Source organism: Chroicocephalus ridibundus, chromosome Z, assembly GCF_963924245.1.
Source record: "Chroicocephalus ridibundus chromosome Z, bChrRid1.1, whole genome shotgun sequence".
NCBI lineage: Eukaryota > Metazoa > Chordata > Aves > Charadriiformes > Laridae > Chroicocephalus > Chroicocephalus ridibundus.
In genome coordinates this window covers 29,660,507-29,673,896 of record NC_086316.1, presented here as the reverse complement: position 1 = coordinate 29,673,896, position 13,390 = coordinate 29,660,507, and the positions used below count along the sequence as shown (strand labels likewise).

The window sequence follows — 13,390 nt, the reverse complement described above, 5'->3', positions numbered from 1 at the left end:
TAGGCTTTGTGCAAGGACAACATTTATCCAGCATTTCAGATGTTTGCTAAAGGCTATGGGAAGAACAATGAACCACTGAGAGGATATCTTCTAACATTTTTAATTGCTCTTGGATTCATACTAATTGGTTAGTTTGAAATTATAATAAATCTCAATATCTTTGTCCTTTACAAAGCATTCTATTCCATGTCATGACTTGAGGACAGTGTCCTAGAGGTCTAATGCACAGCTGAATTCTAAGCCGGCATTTTAAATCTGTTCATTCTGAGGGTTACTTTCTCTTGTCTTCTATATATAATTCTGTCTAGAACTGCAATAAATTTGAATTGAACAGCAGCAATACTGCACTTTTCTTAATAACTGCAAGGTAGATACTATCAATCAATAAAAACACATCTTTTGCTTGTGGTAGGGAGATTTTGTATCTTGTAAATATGAAAGCTTATTTCAGATTTTTAATAATTACAAACAACTCCAGTAAATGGCAAGCTTGCATGAACAATACTTTCAGTGTGGTTTTCTGTTAAGTCACACAGTAGAGATAAGCGCTGATTCTGCTATTGCTAAAGGTAGTCTAGGTAGAATTACACGTGTTCTGTGTAGGCAGCAAACTAATTGTGCTCTGTCCGTCCATGAGTCCTGTACCAGTGCTTTTAAACTTCTTTTCACAGTTTGCTCTTTCATACTTCCCCCCAAGTCTGCTTAAGGCACAGGTATACCCATGATGTCCCTATTGCAGCATGCTGACTGGAAGCTTGATTACAACAGGTAGAAACTTGCAGAGTAACATGGCACATCATGTATTTTGATCACTTTTTTTTTTGTTGATGAGAGTACACATCTAAATGTTTTTTACCATGCTGCCTCAAGGAAGGGTTCTTCCATCTCTTTCACTAAAGAGGGTGTACTCGTTGCTGTTGTTGTGATATTCGTCTACAGTAATGCACTATACTAGTACCATTAATGCAACTTTTCATTTTAAATGCAGGCAGGTGAACGAACGTGGTTGTCACATTACTCACACTAACTTTGCCTGCTATTGTCATTTACCATAGTTGATTGTCTCTTAAACTTAATAGTGCCTTGTTCTTTGCTGTTTGAGAATTGAGCTATACATACGGCAGATGTAGTAGTGCTGTCTACTGTTTCTGACATTCTTCTGAACCCCAGTACTGGTGCACTGGTGTTTGAGCAAGCCATGGTAGGAAAGAAATTTTCTTGATGAATTAGTTTGAGAAAGTATGTAATGCTTCAAAAATGGCAGTCATGGAACACTTGGTAGGGTGGGAAAAATATAAATACTTTTAAAACTGAAAGTTACACTTCATGGCTCTTAGAAGATAGCTTAGTAAATAAAAGACCATTAGGATAACAACTCTGTCTGTTGAATAAAATAAACTGCTTCTCCTTAGAGTATATCAGAAAACAAGGTTGTTTGTAGCATGTTTTTCACTCTGGAATTTACAAAGCCTTTGGATGATATCTTTCTTAACAGCCTGCTTTGTTTTTGATTTTACAGCTGAACTGAACGTCATTGCTCCAATTATTTCTAACTTCTTCTTGGCCTCATATGCCTTGATTAACTTCTCTGTATTCCATGCTTCTCTTGCAAAATCTCCAGGTAGGAACTACATTTTGTGGGTGAGAGTGTAGCCTGTAATTTCTTTATGCATAAATACAGTTTAAAAGGTATTAATATAAATTAATGTTTAGTTCATTTTAGTTACTAAGTATCTATTTGACTGTCATGGTGCATCTGAATTACAAGTGTAATATGGTGTGTACTTGGGTCTTCTGAAATTTTGAGGGCTGAGTGATCCAGTAGAACTTGGGAGCTACTGATTTTGTCATCTTTGCTGAGGGAACACAAGATACTCAGTGCTTATTCAGAAACTCTTGAAGAAACTTTTTTTGCTAATTCGATATCTGACATTCAAGAAACCATCCTTTTGCCTTCTTTGGATTTCTCTGTTAATATGTTTTTTCTCCCAGTCCAGAAGAAACTGGAATTGCAGGTGGCATTGCCACATTCTTACAGCCTTTGGTGTGGGAGGCTAGTTAGATTATAGGAATAAGCCAAAACCCAGATGATGTAGAACAGATGTAGATCATATGCAGTCCACTATGCAGTTGTACGGAAGTAGTACCCTTTACAGTTTCTTAAGTGGCTGAACTGGTAGATATTGTGATTTTGCCAGAGCATGTGCATCACTATTTACACAACAGTTCTACGTCTAATCTTTTTTTTCTAATCACTTTTTAATCTTGGGTGTGTTAGTGGTGATGTGTATGTGTATTTACCGGATTTTGGATAAACTTGTGGCAAACTAGAGTTGCATCCCGCTTCTACCAGTATGATGCCAGTACCAGTAATAGCTGCTCAGAGCCAGAGGAAGGGTCGCAGGTCAACAGGAGAGCACCTGGAGTGCAGCAGAAATGCATACTAGCCACTCCAGTAAGTTAGCTTCATCAGAGGCCCAACTCAAATGCCTCTATGCAAACGCATGTAGCATGGGGAATAAACAGGAGGAGCTAGAGGCGCATGCCTGCAGGGCTATGATCTTATTGACATAATGGAGACATGGTGGGATGGCACCTGTGACTGGAGTGTTGGAATGGAAGGATACAGGCTCCTCAGGAAGGGCAGGCAGGGGAGAGGAGGAATGGGTGTTGCCCTCTATGTCAATGGCCAGATGGAGTGCATGAAGATGGACAAGGAGCCAAGAGCTTATGGGTCAGAATTAAAGGGAGGGCAGGGACAGGTGATGTTACAGTGGGGGTCTGCTATAGGCTACCCCACCAGGAAGACCAAGTGGATGAGGCCCTCTATAGACAGGTAGGAGCAGCCTCATATTCGCAAGCTCTAGTCTTCATGTGTTACTTCAGCCACCCTGGTGTCTGTTGGAGGGACAATACAGCAGGGCATAAGCAATCCAGGAGGTTTCTGGAGTGCATTGAACTTCCTTCTCCAAGTGGTAGAGGAGCCAATGAGGAAAGGTGCTATGTTGGATGTTCTTCTCACCAACAAGGAGGGGCTGGTGGGGAACGTGAAGCTCAAGGGCACCCTTGGCTACAGTGACCTTGAGATGGTGGAGTGCATGATCCTTAGGGCAGCGAGGGGGACATTCAGCAAGCTCCCTACCCTAGACTTCAGGAGAGCAGATTTTGGTCTCTTCAGCAATCTGCTTGGTAGAGTGCCATGGGATAAAGCCCTGGAGGGAAGAGGGGCCTATGAAAGCTGGTTAATATTAAAAGGATCACCTCCTCCAAGCTCCGGGGCAATGCATCCCAACTAAGAGGAAGTCGGGGAAGAAAGCCAGGAAGCTTGCATGGATGAACAAGGAGCATCTGGAGAAACTCAAACTCAAAAAGGAAGCCTATGGAGGGTGAAAGCAAGGACAGGTACCCTGGGAGGAATACAGAGAAATTGTCCAAGCAGCCAAGGATCAGGTTAGGAAAGGTAAATCCCAGATGGAATTAAATCCCCCAAGGGACATGGGGGAACACAGTGGGATTGAGTCCACCCTCAGCAAGTTTGACGATGACAACAAGCTCTGTGGTGCTCAACACGTTGGAGGGAAGGGATGCCATCGAGGGGGACCTGAGAGGTGGTCCCATGTGAACCTCATGAAATTCAACAAGGCCAAGTACAAGGTCCTGCATGTGGGTCAGGGCAATCCCAAGCACAAATACAGGCTAGGCAGAGAATAGATTGAGAGCAGCTCTGAGGAGGACATGAGGGTGTTGTTGGATGAGAAGCTCAATATGAGCCAGCCACGTGCGCTCACAGCCCAGAAAGTCAACAGCATCCTGGGCCGCATCAAAAGAAGCATGGCCAGCATGTCAAAGGAGGCGATTCTGCCCCTCTACTCCACTCTGGTAAGCCCTCACCTGGAATACTGTGACCAGCTCTGAAACCCCCAACATAAGAAGGACATAGACCTGTTGTAGTGAGTCCAGAGAAGGCCGTGGAGATGATGAGGGGGCTGGAACATGTCTCCTGTGAAGACAGGCTGAGAGAGTTGGGGTTGTTCAGCCCGGAGGAAGGAAACCTTACATCAGCCTTCCAGTGCTTAAAGGGGGCCTGCAGGAAAGGTGGAGAGGGACTGTTTATCAGGGAGTGTAGTGATAGGATGAGGGGTAATGGTTTTAAACTGAAAGAGGGGAGATTTAGATTACGGATTAGGAAGAAATTCTTTACTGTGAGGGCGGTGAAACAGTGGAATAGGTTGGCCAGAGAAGCTGTGGATGCCTGGAAGTATTCAAGGCCAGGTTGGATGGGGCTTTGAGCAACCTGGTCTAGTGGGTCACGTCCCTGTCCAGGGCAGGGGGTTGGAAACAGGTGATCTTTAAGGTCCCTTCCAACCCAAACCATTCTATGGTTCTAGGAAATAATCTTGAAAATCAATTAAGCAGTGCCCGAATTTTTAATGTCACGGCTGGAAGAGCTGGATACAGCTACAGGCACAGCCCCTGAGCCAGCACCAAGGTCTATTCATGCAACACAGCACTTACTTGTAGTGGCACAGCACTATGTTCACAACAAAGATGCCAAGCTGCTTACAGCTCAAGAGTAGTATTAGGCAGAATAGTCTTAGGAGTCTCTCTACCGTCTCTACCCTCAGAGTATAAGCACATGAAACATTGACAGTTTTGACATATTGAGGTTCTGCTTGGATATATCTGTCCTTTTGCTTTTCACGTGGTGAAAATTTCTGGCCAAATAGTAAAAATACATTACTAGAAACAGTAGTATGTGAGAGAGCAAGTCAAGAGCTGATGATTCATGTTATACTACTTTTGAAGGCAAAAATGAATTGTCAGGGGAGCTATTGCCAAAGGTTCCTGATTCAGTAGACGTATTGGCACAAGCATCTTCAAGCTTTCCTTTTGAGATTGCTTTTAGAGGGCAAAATTAGGAACATTTAGGTAACTATGTAAGGAAGATGCTAATTCATTTGAAAGCATAAATGTGCTAAAGTCATTATTTTGTGTATTAGTGAAACTATCACACGTTCAAATGAAATGTGATGCAGAACATTAGGGAAGGAAAAGAGGAACAGCGCCTTCCTTCTCTTTGAGTAGTGATTAATTAATTTTCCCCCCTCTTTTCTCTCTCCAAATTATATTTTGACTAGGTTGGCGCCCTGCTTTCAAATACTACAATATGTGGATTTCTCTTGTGGGAGCTATTCTGTGCTGCATTGTGATGTTTGTCATTAATTGGTGGGCAGCACTTCTAACATACGTCATAGTCCTTGGACTTTACATTTATGTCACTTACAAGAAACCGGGTATGTTTTGGTGTTTCTTTTGGTTGCGGTGGGGGAAGAGGGATGTAGAAGAAGGGAAGAAATTATGGCCTTTAGGGAAAAAAGAAAAAACTTTTCTGTTTGGTGACTAGTTCAAACTTCTGTTTCATAATTTTTAGTTGTAATGAAATGTAATTATGCCTGTATAATCACTGCTGTTGTTGCCCTTCCTCACAAATTATTGAGATGCATGCCTTGTGCTTAGACATAAACATTTGAATGAAAATTGTAGGATAAGGTGCAGCAACAAAGGCACTAGGAAAGCATGTTATGTTTTGATAGGAAGTGAGAGAATGATGTTCCCTTACCTTTTCAAATTGAAAAAGGTTTTGAGTGGTGGTTGTTTTTCCAGTAAACCATTCCTATAGTGATAAACAACAACTTGTACACTTTGTTCCTTCTTCTAAGAGCACTGTATGATCGTAAGTGCAAGATGGAGTAAACTTAACCAACAAGTGTTCCTGAAGTTGAAAATAAGAAAAACCCTACATCCTGAGCTAAGAATATTATGAAGTACTTGGATGATAAATTAATTGTAGCTATCAAAAGATGTATATGGGAATAAATAGAGAAGATACTGGGATCTTTCCTTCCTTTTAGATTATTACTTTTATAAGGATGTGAAACTGATTATCTAGCAGTTTTTCACTGAAAAATTTGACTTCGGTTAGGCAATGTTTTGAGGTTACTTTTTCCTGTGTTGTGATACAACATGTTTTTTCCTGAAGTGTTGTTTTTTTGACTCTGAAGTTGTCAAAAATCTTTGAAATGTTGGGGGGGAAAAAATCTCAATTCTTTCTTCATATAACTGTACAATATCAAACTCTTAACTTGTTTGCTAAAACTTATACAGCAATGTTAACTTTAAACAGAATTGTCTATTTAGCTGTAGGGTTTGTTGACTAGTATAGCGTAGAATGTTCCAAGATGTAGCTTCTCTGTTTTCAGTTGGCATTCAACATTCATTTTGTGATCATGTAGTTTTACAATGAACAGCTTTAAATAAAATATTGAAACTTCAAATCTTCCAACAGATGTGAACTGGGGATCCTCAACACAAGCTTTAACTTACTTGAATGCACTACAGCATTCTATTCGGCTCTCAGGAGTGGAAGATCATGTGAAAAACTTCAGGTAACACTTAATATTAAAGACATAGGAAACTACTTCCATGTATTCAGTAGGGTGGTGTCATGATGTTTTCATGGTTTCCATTAAATGCCTGTTCATCTCCTGTGGGTTATAACAACTTTGATTTTCACCCCTCTGGACATACTATGTTAGGATTTTATTTCTGTCTAAGAGTGCATTTTAGAAGCAGGTCTATGGATGATGCCTGCGTATTCTTAGATGCCTAAACGGTTTGCACCATTGCATGTACCATTGCATTCCTCTTTGATGAAACTACATTGGAAGATATGCTCGAAAGTGCTAGTGAGCATTCAGTGCCCATACTTAAGAGAAAACTCATACAACCTAAAATCCCCAAGATGTGTATACTGTGGATGTTGTCCTCAACACTAGCTATTTCACATTAGACATATTCATAGAATCATAGAATCATAGAATCATAGAATCATAGAATCATAGGGTTGGAAGGGACCTCTGGAGATCATCTAGTCCAACCCCCCTGCCAGAGCAGGGTCACCTAGAGCAGGTTACACAGGAACACGTCCAGGTGGGTTTTGAATGTCTCCAGAGATGGAGACTCCACCACCTCTCTGGGCAGCCTGTTCCAGTGCTCTGCCACCCTCAGGGTAAAGAAGTTCCTCCTCATGTTTAGGTGGAACTTCCTATGTTCCAGTTTGTGCCCATTGCCTCTTGTCCTGTCCCCGGGCACCACTGAAAAGAGCCTCGCCCCATCGTCCTGACACCCACCCTTTAAGTATTTATAAGCGTTGATAAGGTCACCCCTCAGACGTCTTTTTTCCAGACTGAAGAGACCCAAATCCCTCAGCCTTTCCTCATAAGAGAGGTGTTCCAGTCCCCTAATCATCCTCGTAGCCCTCCGCTGCACCCTTTCCAGCAGTTCCCTGTCCCTCTTGAACCGGGGAGCCCAGAACTGGACACAGTACTCCAGGTGCGGTCTCACCAAGGCAGAGTAGAGGGGGAGGATGACCTCCCTTGACCTGCTGGCCACGCTCCTCTTGATGCACCCCAGGATGCCATTGGCCTTCTTGGCCACAAGGGCACATTGCTGACTCATGGTCATCCTGTTGTCCACCAGGACTCCCAGGTCTCTTTCCACAGAGCTGCTCTCCAGCAGGTCAGCACCCAACCTGTACTGGTGCATGGGGTTGTTCCTCCCCAGGTGCAGCACCCTACACTTGCCCTTGTTGAACTTCATAAGGTTTCTCTCTGCCCAGATCTCCAACCTGTCCAGGTCTCTCTGTATGGCGGCACAGCCTTCCGGTGTGTCAGCCACCCCACCCAGCTTGGTGTCATCAGCAAACTTGCTGAGGGTGCACTCTATCCCCTCATCCAGGTCATTGATGAATATGTTGAACAGGACTGGACCCAGTACTGACCCCTGGGGAACACCACTCGTCACTGGTCTCCAACTAGACTCTGTGCCCCTAATCACAACCCTCTGAGCTCTATCTTTCAACCAGTTTTCTATCCACCCCACTGTCCATTCATCTAACCCACACTTCCTAAGCTTCCCTATGAGGATGCTGTGGGAGACCGTGTCAAACGCCTTGCTTAAGTCAAGGTAGACCACATCTACCGCCCTCCCCTCATCTATCCATCTAGTCATGCCATCGTAGAAGGCTATCAGGTTAGTCAGACATGATTTCCCCCTGGTGAATCCATGCTGAGTACTTCTGATAGCTTTCCTTTCCTCCACGCGCCTTGAGATGACACCCAGAACGAGCTGTTCCATCATCTTTCCAGGGATGGAGGTGAGGCTGACCGGCCTGTAGTTCCCCGGCTCCTCCTTCTTGCCTTTCTTGAAGACTGGAGTGACATTGGCTTTCCTCCAGTCCGCAGGCACCTCGCCTGTTCTCCAGGACTTTTCAAAGATGATGGAGAGCGGCCCAGCAATGACTTCCGCCAGCTCCCTCAGCACTCTCGGGTGCATCCCATCAGGGCCCATGGACTTGTGAATATCTAGATGATCTAATTGGTCCCTCACTCGCTCCTCCTCAACCCAAGGGAAGTCGTCTTCTTTCCCTGTTACTTTATTCAATGCCTGGGACTCCTGAGGGCTGGGCCGAGCAGAAAAGACCGAAGCAAAGAAGGCATTCAGTAACTCTGCCTTCTCCACATCCTCCGTCACCATGACTCCTGCCTCATTCAGCAGTGGGCCTACAACTTCCCTGGTCTTCCTTTTGCTTCCAATATACTTGTAGAAGCTCTTTTTGTTTTGCTTGATGTCCCTAGCCAGGTCTAATTCCAAGGCAGCCTTGGCTTTCCTTGTTTCATCCCTGCACGCTCTGGTGGCATTCTTGTAATCCTCCCAAGGGGTCAGTCCCTTCTTCCACTTATTATAAACTTCCTTCTTCCACTTGAGCTTTTTCTGAAGCTCCCTGCTCAACCATGCAGGTCTCCTGCGTCCCTTGGCCGATTTCTTTCTCTTAGGGATGCATCGATCCTGAGCTTGGAGGAAGTGGTCTTTGAATATCAACCAGCTTTCTTGAGCCCCTTTGCCTTCCAGAGCCCTAGCCCACGGGATCTCTCCAAGCAGTTTCTTAAAGAGGTCGAAGTTAGCCCTCCTGAAATCCAAGGTTGTAATTTTACTTCTTGTTGTTGTTTTGTGGATAGTACCCATGATCCTGAACTCAATCATTTCATGATCACTACAACCTAGGGTGCCCCCAACCTTAATGTCCTCTACCAATCCCTCTGTGTTTGTCAGTACCAGGTCCAGGAGTGCTCCTCTCCTTGTTGGCTCCTGTACCACCTGTGTCAAAAAGTTGTCATCAATGCACTGGAGGAGCCTCCTGGACTGTGCATGCCTGGCTGTGTGGTCTTCCCAGCAGATATCGGGGTGATTGAAGTCCCCCATGAGAACCAGGGCCTGCGCTTGCGAGGCTACCTTCAGTTGTCTGTAGAAAGCCTCATCAGTCTCCCCATCCTGATCAGGTGGCCTGTAATAAACACCCACAACAGTGTCCCTCATTGCACTCTCATTGCACTCTCATTGCACTCTCATTGCACTCTCATTGCACTCTCATTGCACTCTCATTGCACTCTCATTGCACTTCAGTACTGGCAAACAGGCTATAGTTGTCTGATTTGTTGTCAGCCAGCATGGCAACCCAGGAATGTCCTACTCAAGAAGGCAATTTTCTGTCCTATAGTATTTATGCCACTTTCTGGAATAAGCTATTGTAGAAGAAAGATGCATCAAAAAATTTTAACAAAAGGTATTGACTTCAACTAATTCCTCCAAATAAATAGAATCATAGATTGAATGTGACTTTACCATGTGGTCTTGTCCAGTCCGAACTCGGCTGACTCACCGTAGATCTGGCTGCAAAGTTAGATCCAACTTTGATGTTACATCAAATTGCTCAGGGCTGTATCCAGCCAAGTTTTTAGTATTTCCAAGGATGGAGGTCATGTTGACCTGTCTCTTTTCAAATCGAGCAGTTATCTCCTACATGCTGCCTTTTTTGAACGAAAAGATCTATGGTATTACCTGTCAGTTGGAAAAATACTCTCATTCTGACTCCTGGCCTCTCTTTGAAGTGACTGTATTTTCTTGAAGTAGTACAGGATAGGTACTTACAATGTCTATAGTGCATACATACAGACAGTTGAAATTAGATGTGTCAACCAATTATGATAGGTACCAGCACAACCTTGAAGAATGTGACAGTAAAACTAAATTACAAGTGTATTAATATGAGTATTAATGGGCATTCCAATTCCAGACTAAAAAGGCTTGGCTGTTCATAGGTATAAACCGCAAAACTTGAAGTTTAATTATGAAACAGCTCTTCTTTCTGAAGTCCTAAGTCCTAATGTGATATTAAAATCCCTGATTTATTTAAAAACATTGTATAACAAAGATCAAGCTGTGTTGTTAACAGGAAAAGTAAGTCTACGTTCAGAAACTTGTTTGTTGCTTAAGTATCTCAAGAAGCAATTTTAAAACCTTCCCTAGCGCAAATCTAAAGGCTGGCATTAACTAACTGTGATTAGTGTGGCAACCTCATTTCTGTCTGCTGTTAGTCTATTTTGGGTTGCAAACTTTGATGTAGGAACAAGCTTTATAGGAAAATTCTTGCCAAGTGTAACTTCCTGCTTGTGCTGATACAGTAAAGAAAGGCTTTGCTGATCAGTATGTTTTTAGAACTGCATTGGAAGTACTTCAGCTCTTTTGTTTGGGAAGCTAGTATATAGATTTCTGAGCTTTAAACTTTGTTAATTGTTATTCAGAGGAGATACAGATCTTAATGTAAGCCACTTTTAAGCACAGTGGCTTTAGGAGAACTATTTTTGGCCTGCTATTAGTTTGTAACCTGTGGCAAAAAATACTTTGAGTTCTATATTCTAAACCAGAGCAGTTCAATATTTATTTATTTATATTATAAGTTTGCAGATGACACCAAGTTGCGTGGGAGTGTTGGTCTGCTTGAGGGTAGGATGGCTTTACAGAGGGGTCTGGACAGGCTGGATCAATGGGCCGAGGACAATTGTGTAAGATTCAACAAGGCCAAGTGCCAGATCCTGCACTTAGGTCACAACAACCCCATGCAGTGCTACAGGCTTGGGAAGGGTGGCTGGAGAGCTGCCTGGCAGCAAAGGACCTGGCGGTGTTGGTCAACAGCCAGCTGAGTATGAACTGACAGTGTGCCCAGGTGGCCAAGAAGGGCAATAGCATCCTGGCCTGTATCAGAAAAGCAGTGTAGCAAGCAGGACTAGGGAAGTGACTGTCCTCCTGCACTTGGCACTGGTGAGGCCCTACCTTGAGTACTGCGTTCTGTTTTGAGCCCCTCACTACAAGACAGACGTTGAGGTGCTGAGTGTGTCCAAAGAACACCAACGAAGCTGGTGAAGGGTGTAGAGCACAAGACTTATGAGGAGCAGCTGAGGGAACTGGGGTTGTTTAATCTGGAGAAAAGGAGGCTGAGGGGACACCTTGTCACTCTCTACAACTACCTGAAAGGAGGTTGTAGTGAGGTGGGTGTTTTTCTCTTCTTCCAAGTAACAGGTGATAGGAAAGAGGAAACAGCCTCCAGTTGTACCAGGGAGGTTTAGATTGGATAATTTCTTCATCGAAAGGGTTGTCAAGCATTGGAACAGGCTGAGTCATCTCCCCTGGAGGTATTTAAAAGACATGTAGATGCGGAGCTTCGGGACACGGTTTAGTGGTGGAGTTGGTAGTGCTAGGTTAACGGTTGGACTCGGTGATCTTAAGGGTCTTTTCCAACCTAATAATTCTATAATTCTATTCTGTGATTCTAATATGGAAAAGGAACTGGAACTGCTGTAGAGATCGAGACAGATGACTGTACGTGGTTCTTATGAAAAATTATTTCCTGATAAAAGTCTGGACACTTCATCTTTTAAAATTGCTTAGAAAGTTTTCTAGAATAACCTCCTTGCAGTTGTTTGGCTCTACCTTCTGAGTGATAGTAATTTTCACAAAAGCATGTGATTCCAGTTTTTCTATTGGGTATGGAAAAATCTTAACCTAGAAAATGCAAAGGGATGCGACTTAGCAATGGGTGAAGAAATTCATCCCTCTGACCTAGTCTTTTCTAAAATCTGTTTCTGATCTTGTTAAATGTGTAAATTTTCATATTTGGTGGGATTACTAAGTTTGGAACCAATTAATCATAGGTTTGATGACAGTCATGGAAAAATTGATCTTGTAGGTGAGGTTACTACCTCTCCAGCGACGATTATGTTCTTATTGCCAATATTTGGAAGAAACTTCTTTCTCTTAATAAAAAGCCCCACAACTCCGGATGAAATGAATTCTCATCATCTTTTTTTTTTTCCTCCTCATCTATTCACAAATCTAGACCTCAGTGCTTAATTATGACAGGTGCTCCAAATGCACGTCCAGCTTTGCTTCACCTTGTCCATGCTTTCACCAAGAATGTGGGCTTGATGATCTGTGGCCATGTGCATATGGTAAGTACTCTAGCTTTATTTCAAAGTTACCTTGTTTTATGTTTTGTTTGTTTGTTTTTTAACCTGTTTGCTTTTTGTTTGTTGTTCTTGCTTGTGTGGGGCATTATTAGACATGGAGAACTGCAAAAAGAGAGATTTACTGGTAGGATCCACTCGATGTATGGGTCATCACTATTCCAGTTAGGTATACTACAGGGGAAACTTTGCAAAATTAATACTTTTGATCATTTGATGCTTAAATGCTGAGGGAGGAGGCTTTGTAGGAGTAAAGTGAACATGGGATTACAGCCTGGGTCAGTTTCTGTCCTTGTGTCATAGTCTCTTGTACTCAGGCTTTGGACAGAGCAGTTGGTCAAAATGATGCACAGTATACAGCTAGATTTCCTCTCAAGTGTCACTGTTTCAGGGAGATTGATTCCTGTGTAGATTTCTTATAAAGCCTGGTCTAAAACAAACCTCCTTGAGCAGTAAATTCAGTATCAGATTAGCCAATAGTTAAAAATTGCTCTTAACCTTTCAAGTAGTTTTTTATTCCTTCAGTTACCAGATTCATTTCATCAGCAGGTGAAACAGTAATGTGAACAGATTTTTCCATTCCTGTCCCCTTTCTGACCAGCTTCACTAACTTCACTAACTTTCCCTGTTTTTTGCGAGGATATAAGGTGGTGGTTTTGGGGGGGATTGGGGATGTGTGAGGGCTATTCTGCAAGGACATAATTTCAGCAGTTCTTATTTTTTTTAATTTTTTTTTAAGCAGTACCTTCTATGGCAGACCTGTAGACATTTTGGTGTAGGGGGAAGGAAGCAAGCAAGCTTCAAGTAACTGTTCTTCAAAATCATGCTTGTTGTGAGTTGTGTTAACTGTGATATAAGGTGGCTGTCGTACTCTGATCTGTACCCAAACTTCAGTTAGATACAGAGAGGCAATTGTGTTTCTGATAAACATTGGTAAACGCATTTTAGCATATAGGGCTTATATAGTTTAG

General features: G+C 42.9%; 1 protein-coding gene across 2 annotated transcripts in view; it reads left to right on the top strand.

Moving 5' to 3' along the window:
• The window catches only part of SLC12A2 (solute carrier family 12 member 2), a 69,048-nt gene that overhangs the window by 39,645 nt on the left and 16,013 nt on the right, over positions 1-13,390 (top strand). For both annotated transcript variants that reach the window (XM_063319480.1, XM_063319479.1), the window contains exons 12-16: positions 4-127; positions 1,520-1,621; positions 5,139-5,294; positions 6,347-6,446; positions 12,293-12,404. In XM_063319480.1, the coding sequence (XP_063175550.1) occupies positions 4-127; positions 1,520-1,621; positions 5,139-5,294; positions 6,347-6,446; positions 12,293-12,404 (594 nt within the window). The remainder of the gene's footprint in view (positions 1-3; positions 128-1,519; positions 1,622-5,138; positions 5,295-6,346; positions 6,447-12,292; positions 12,405-13,390) is intronic.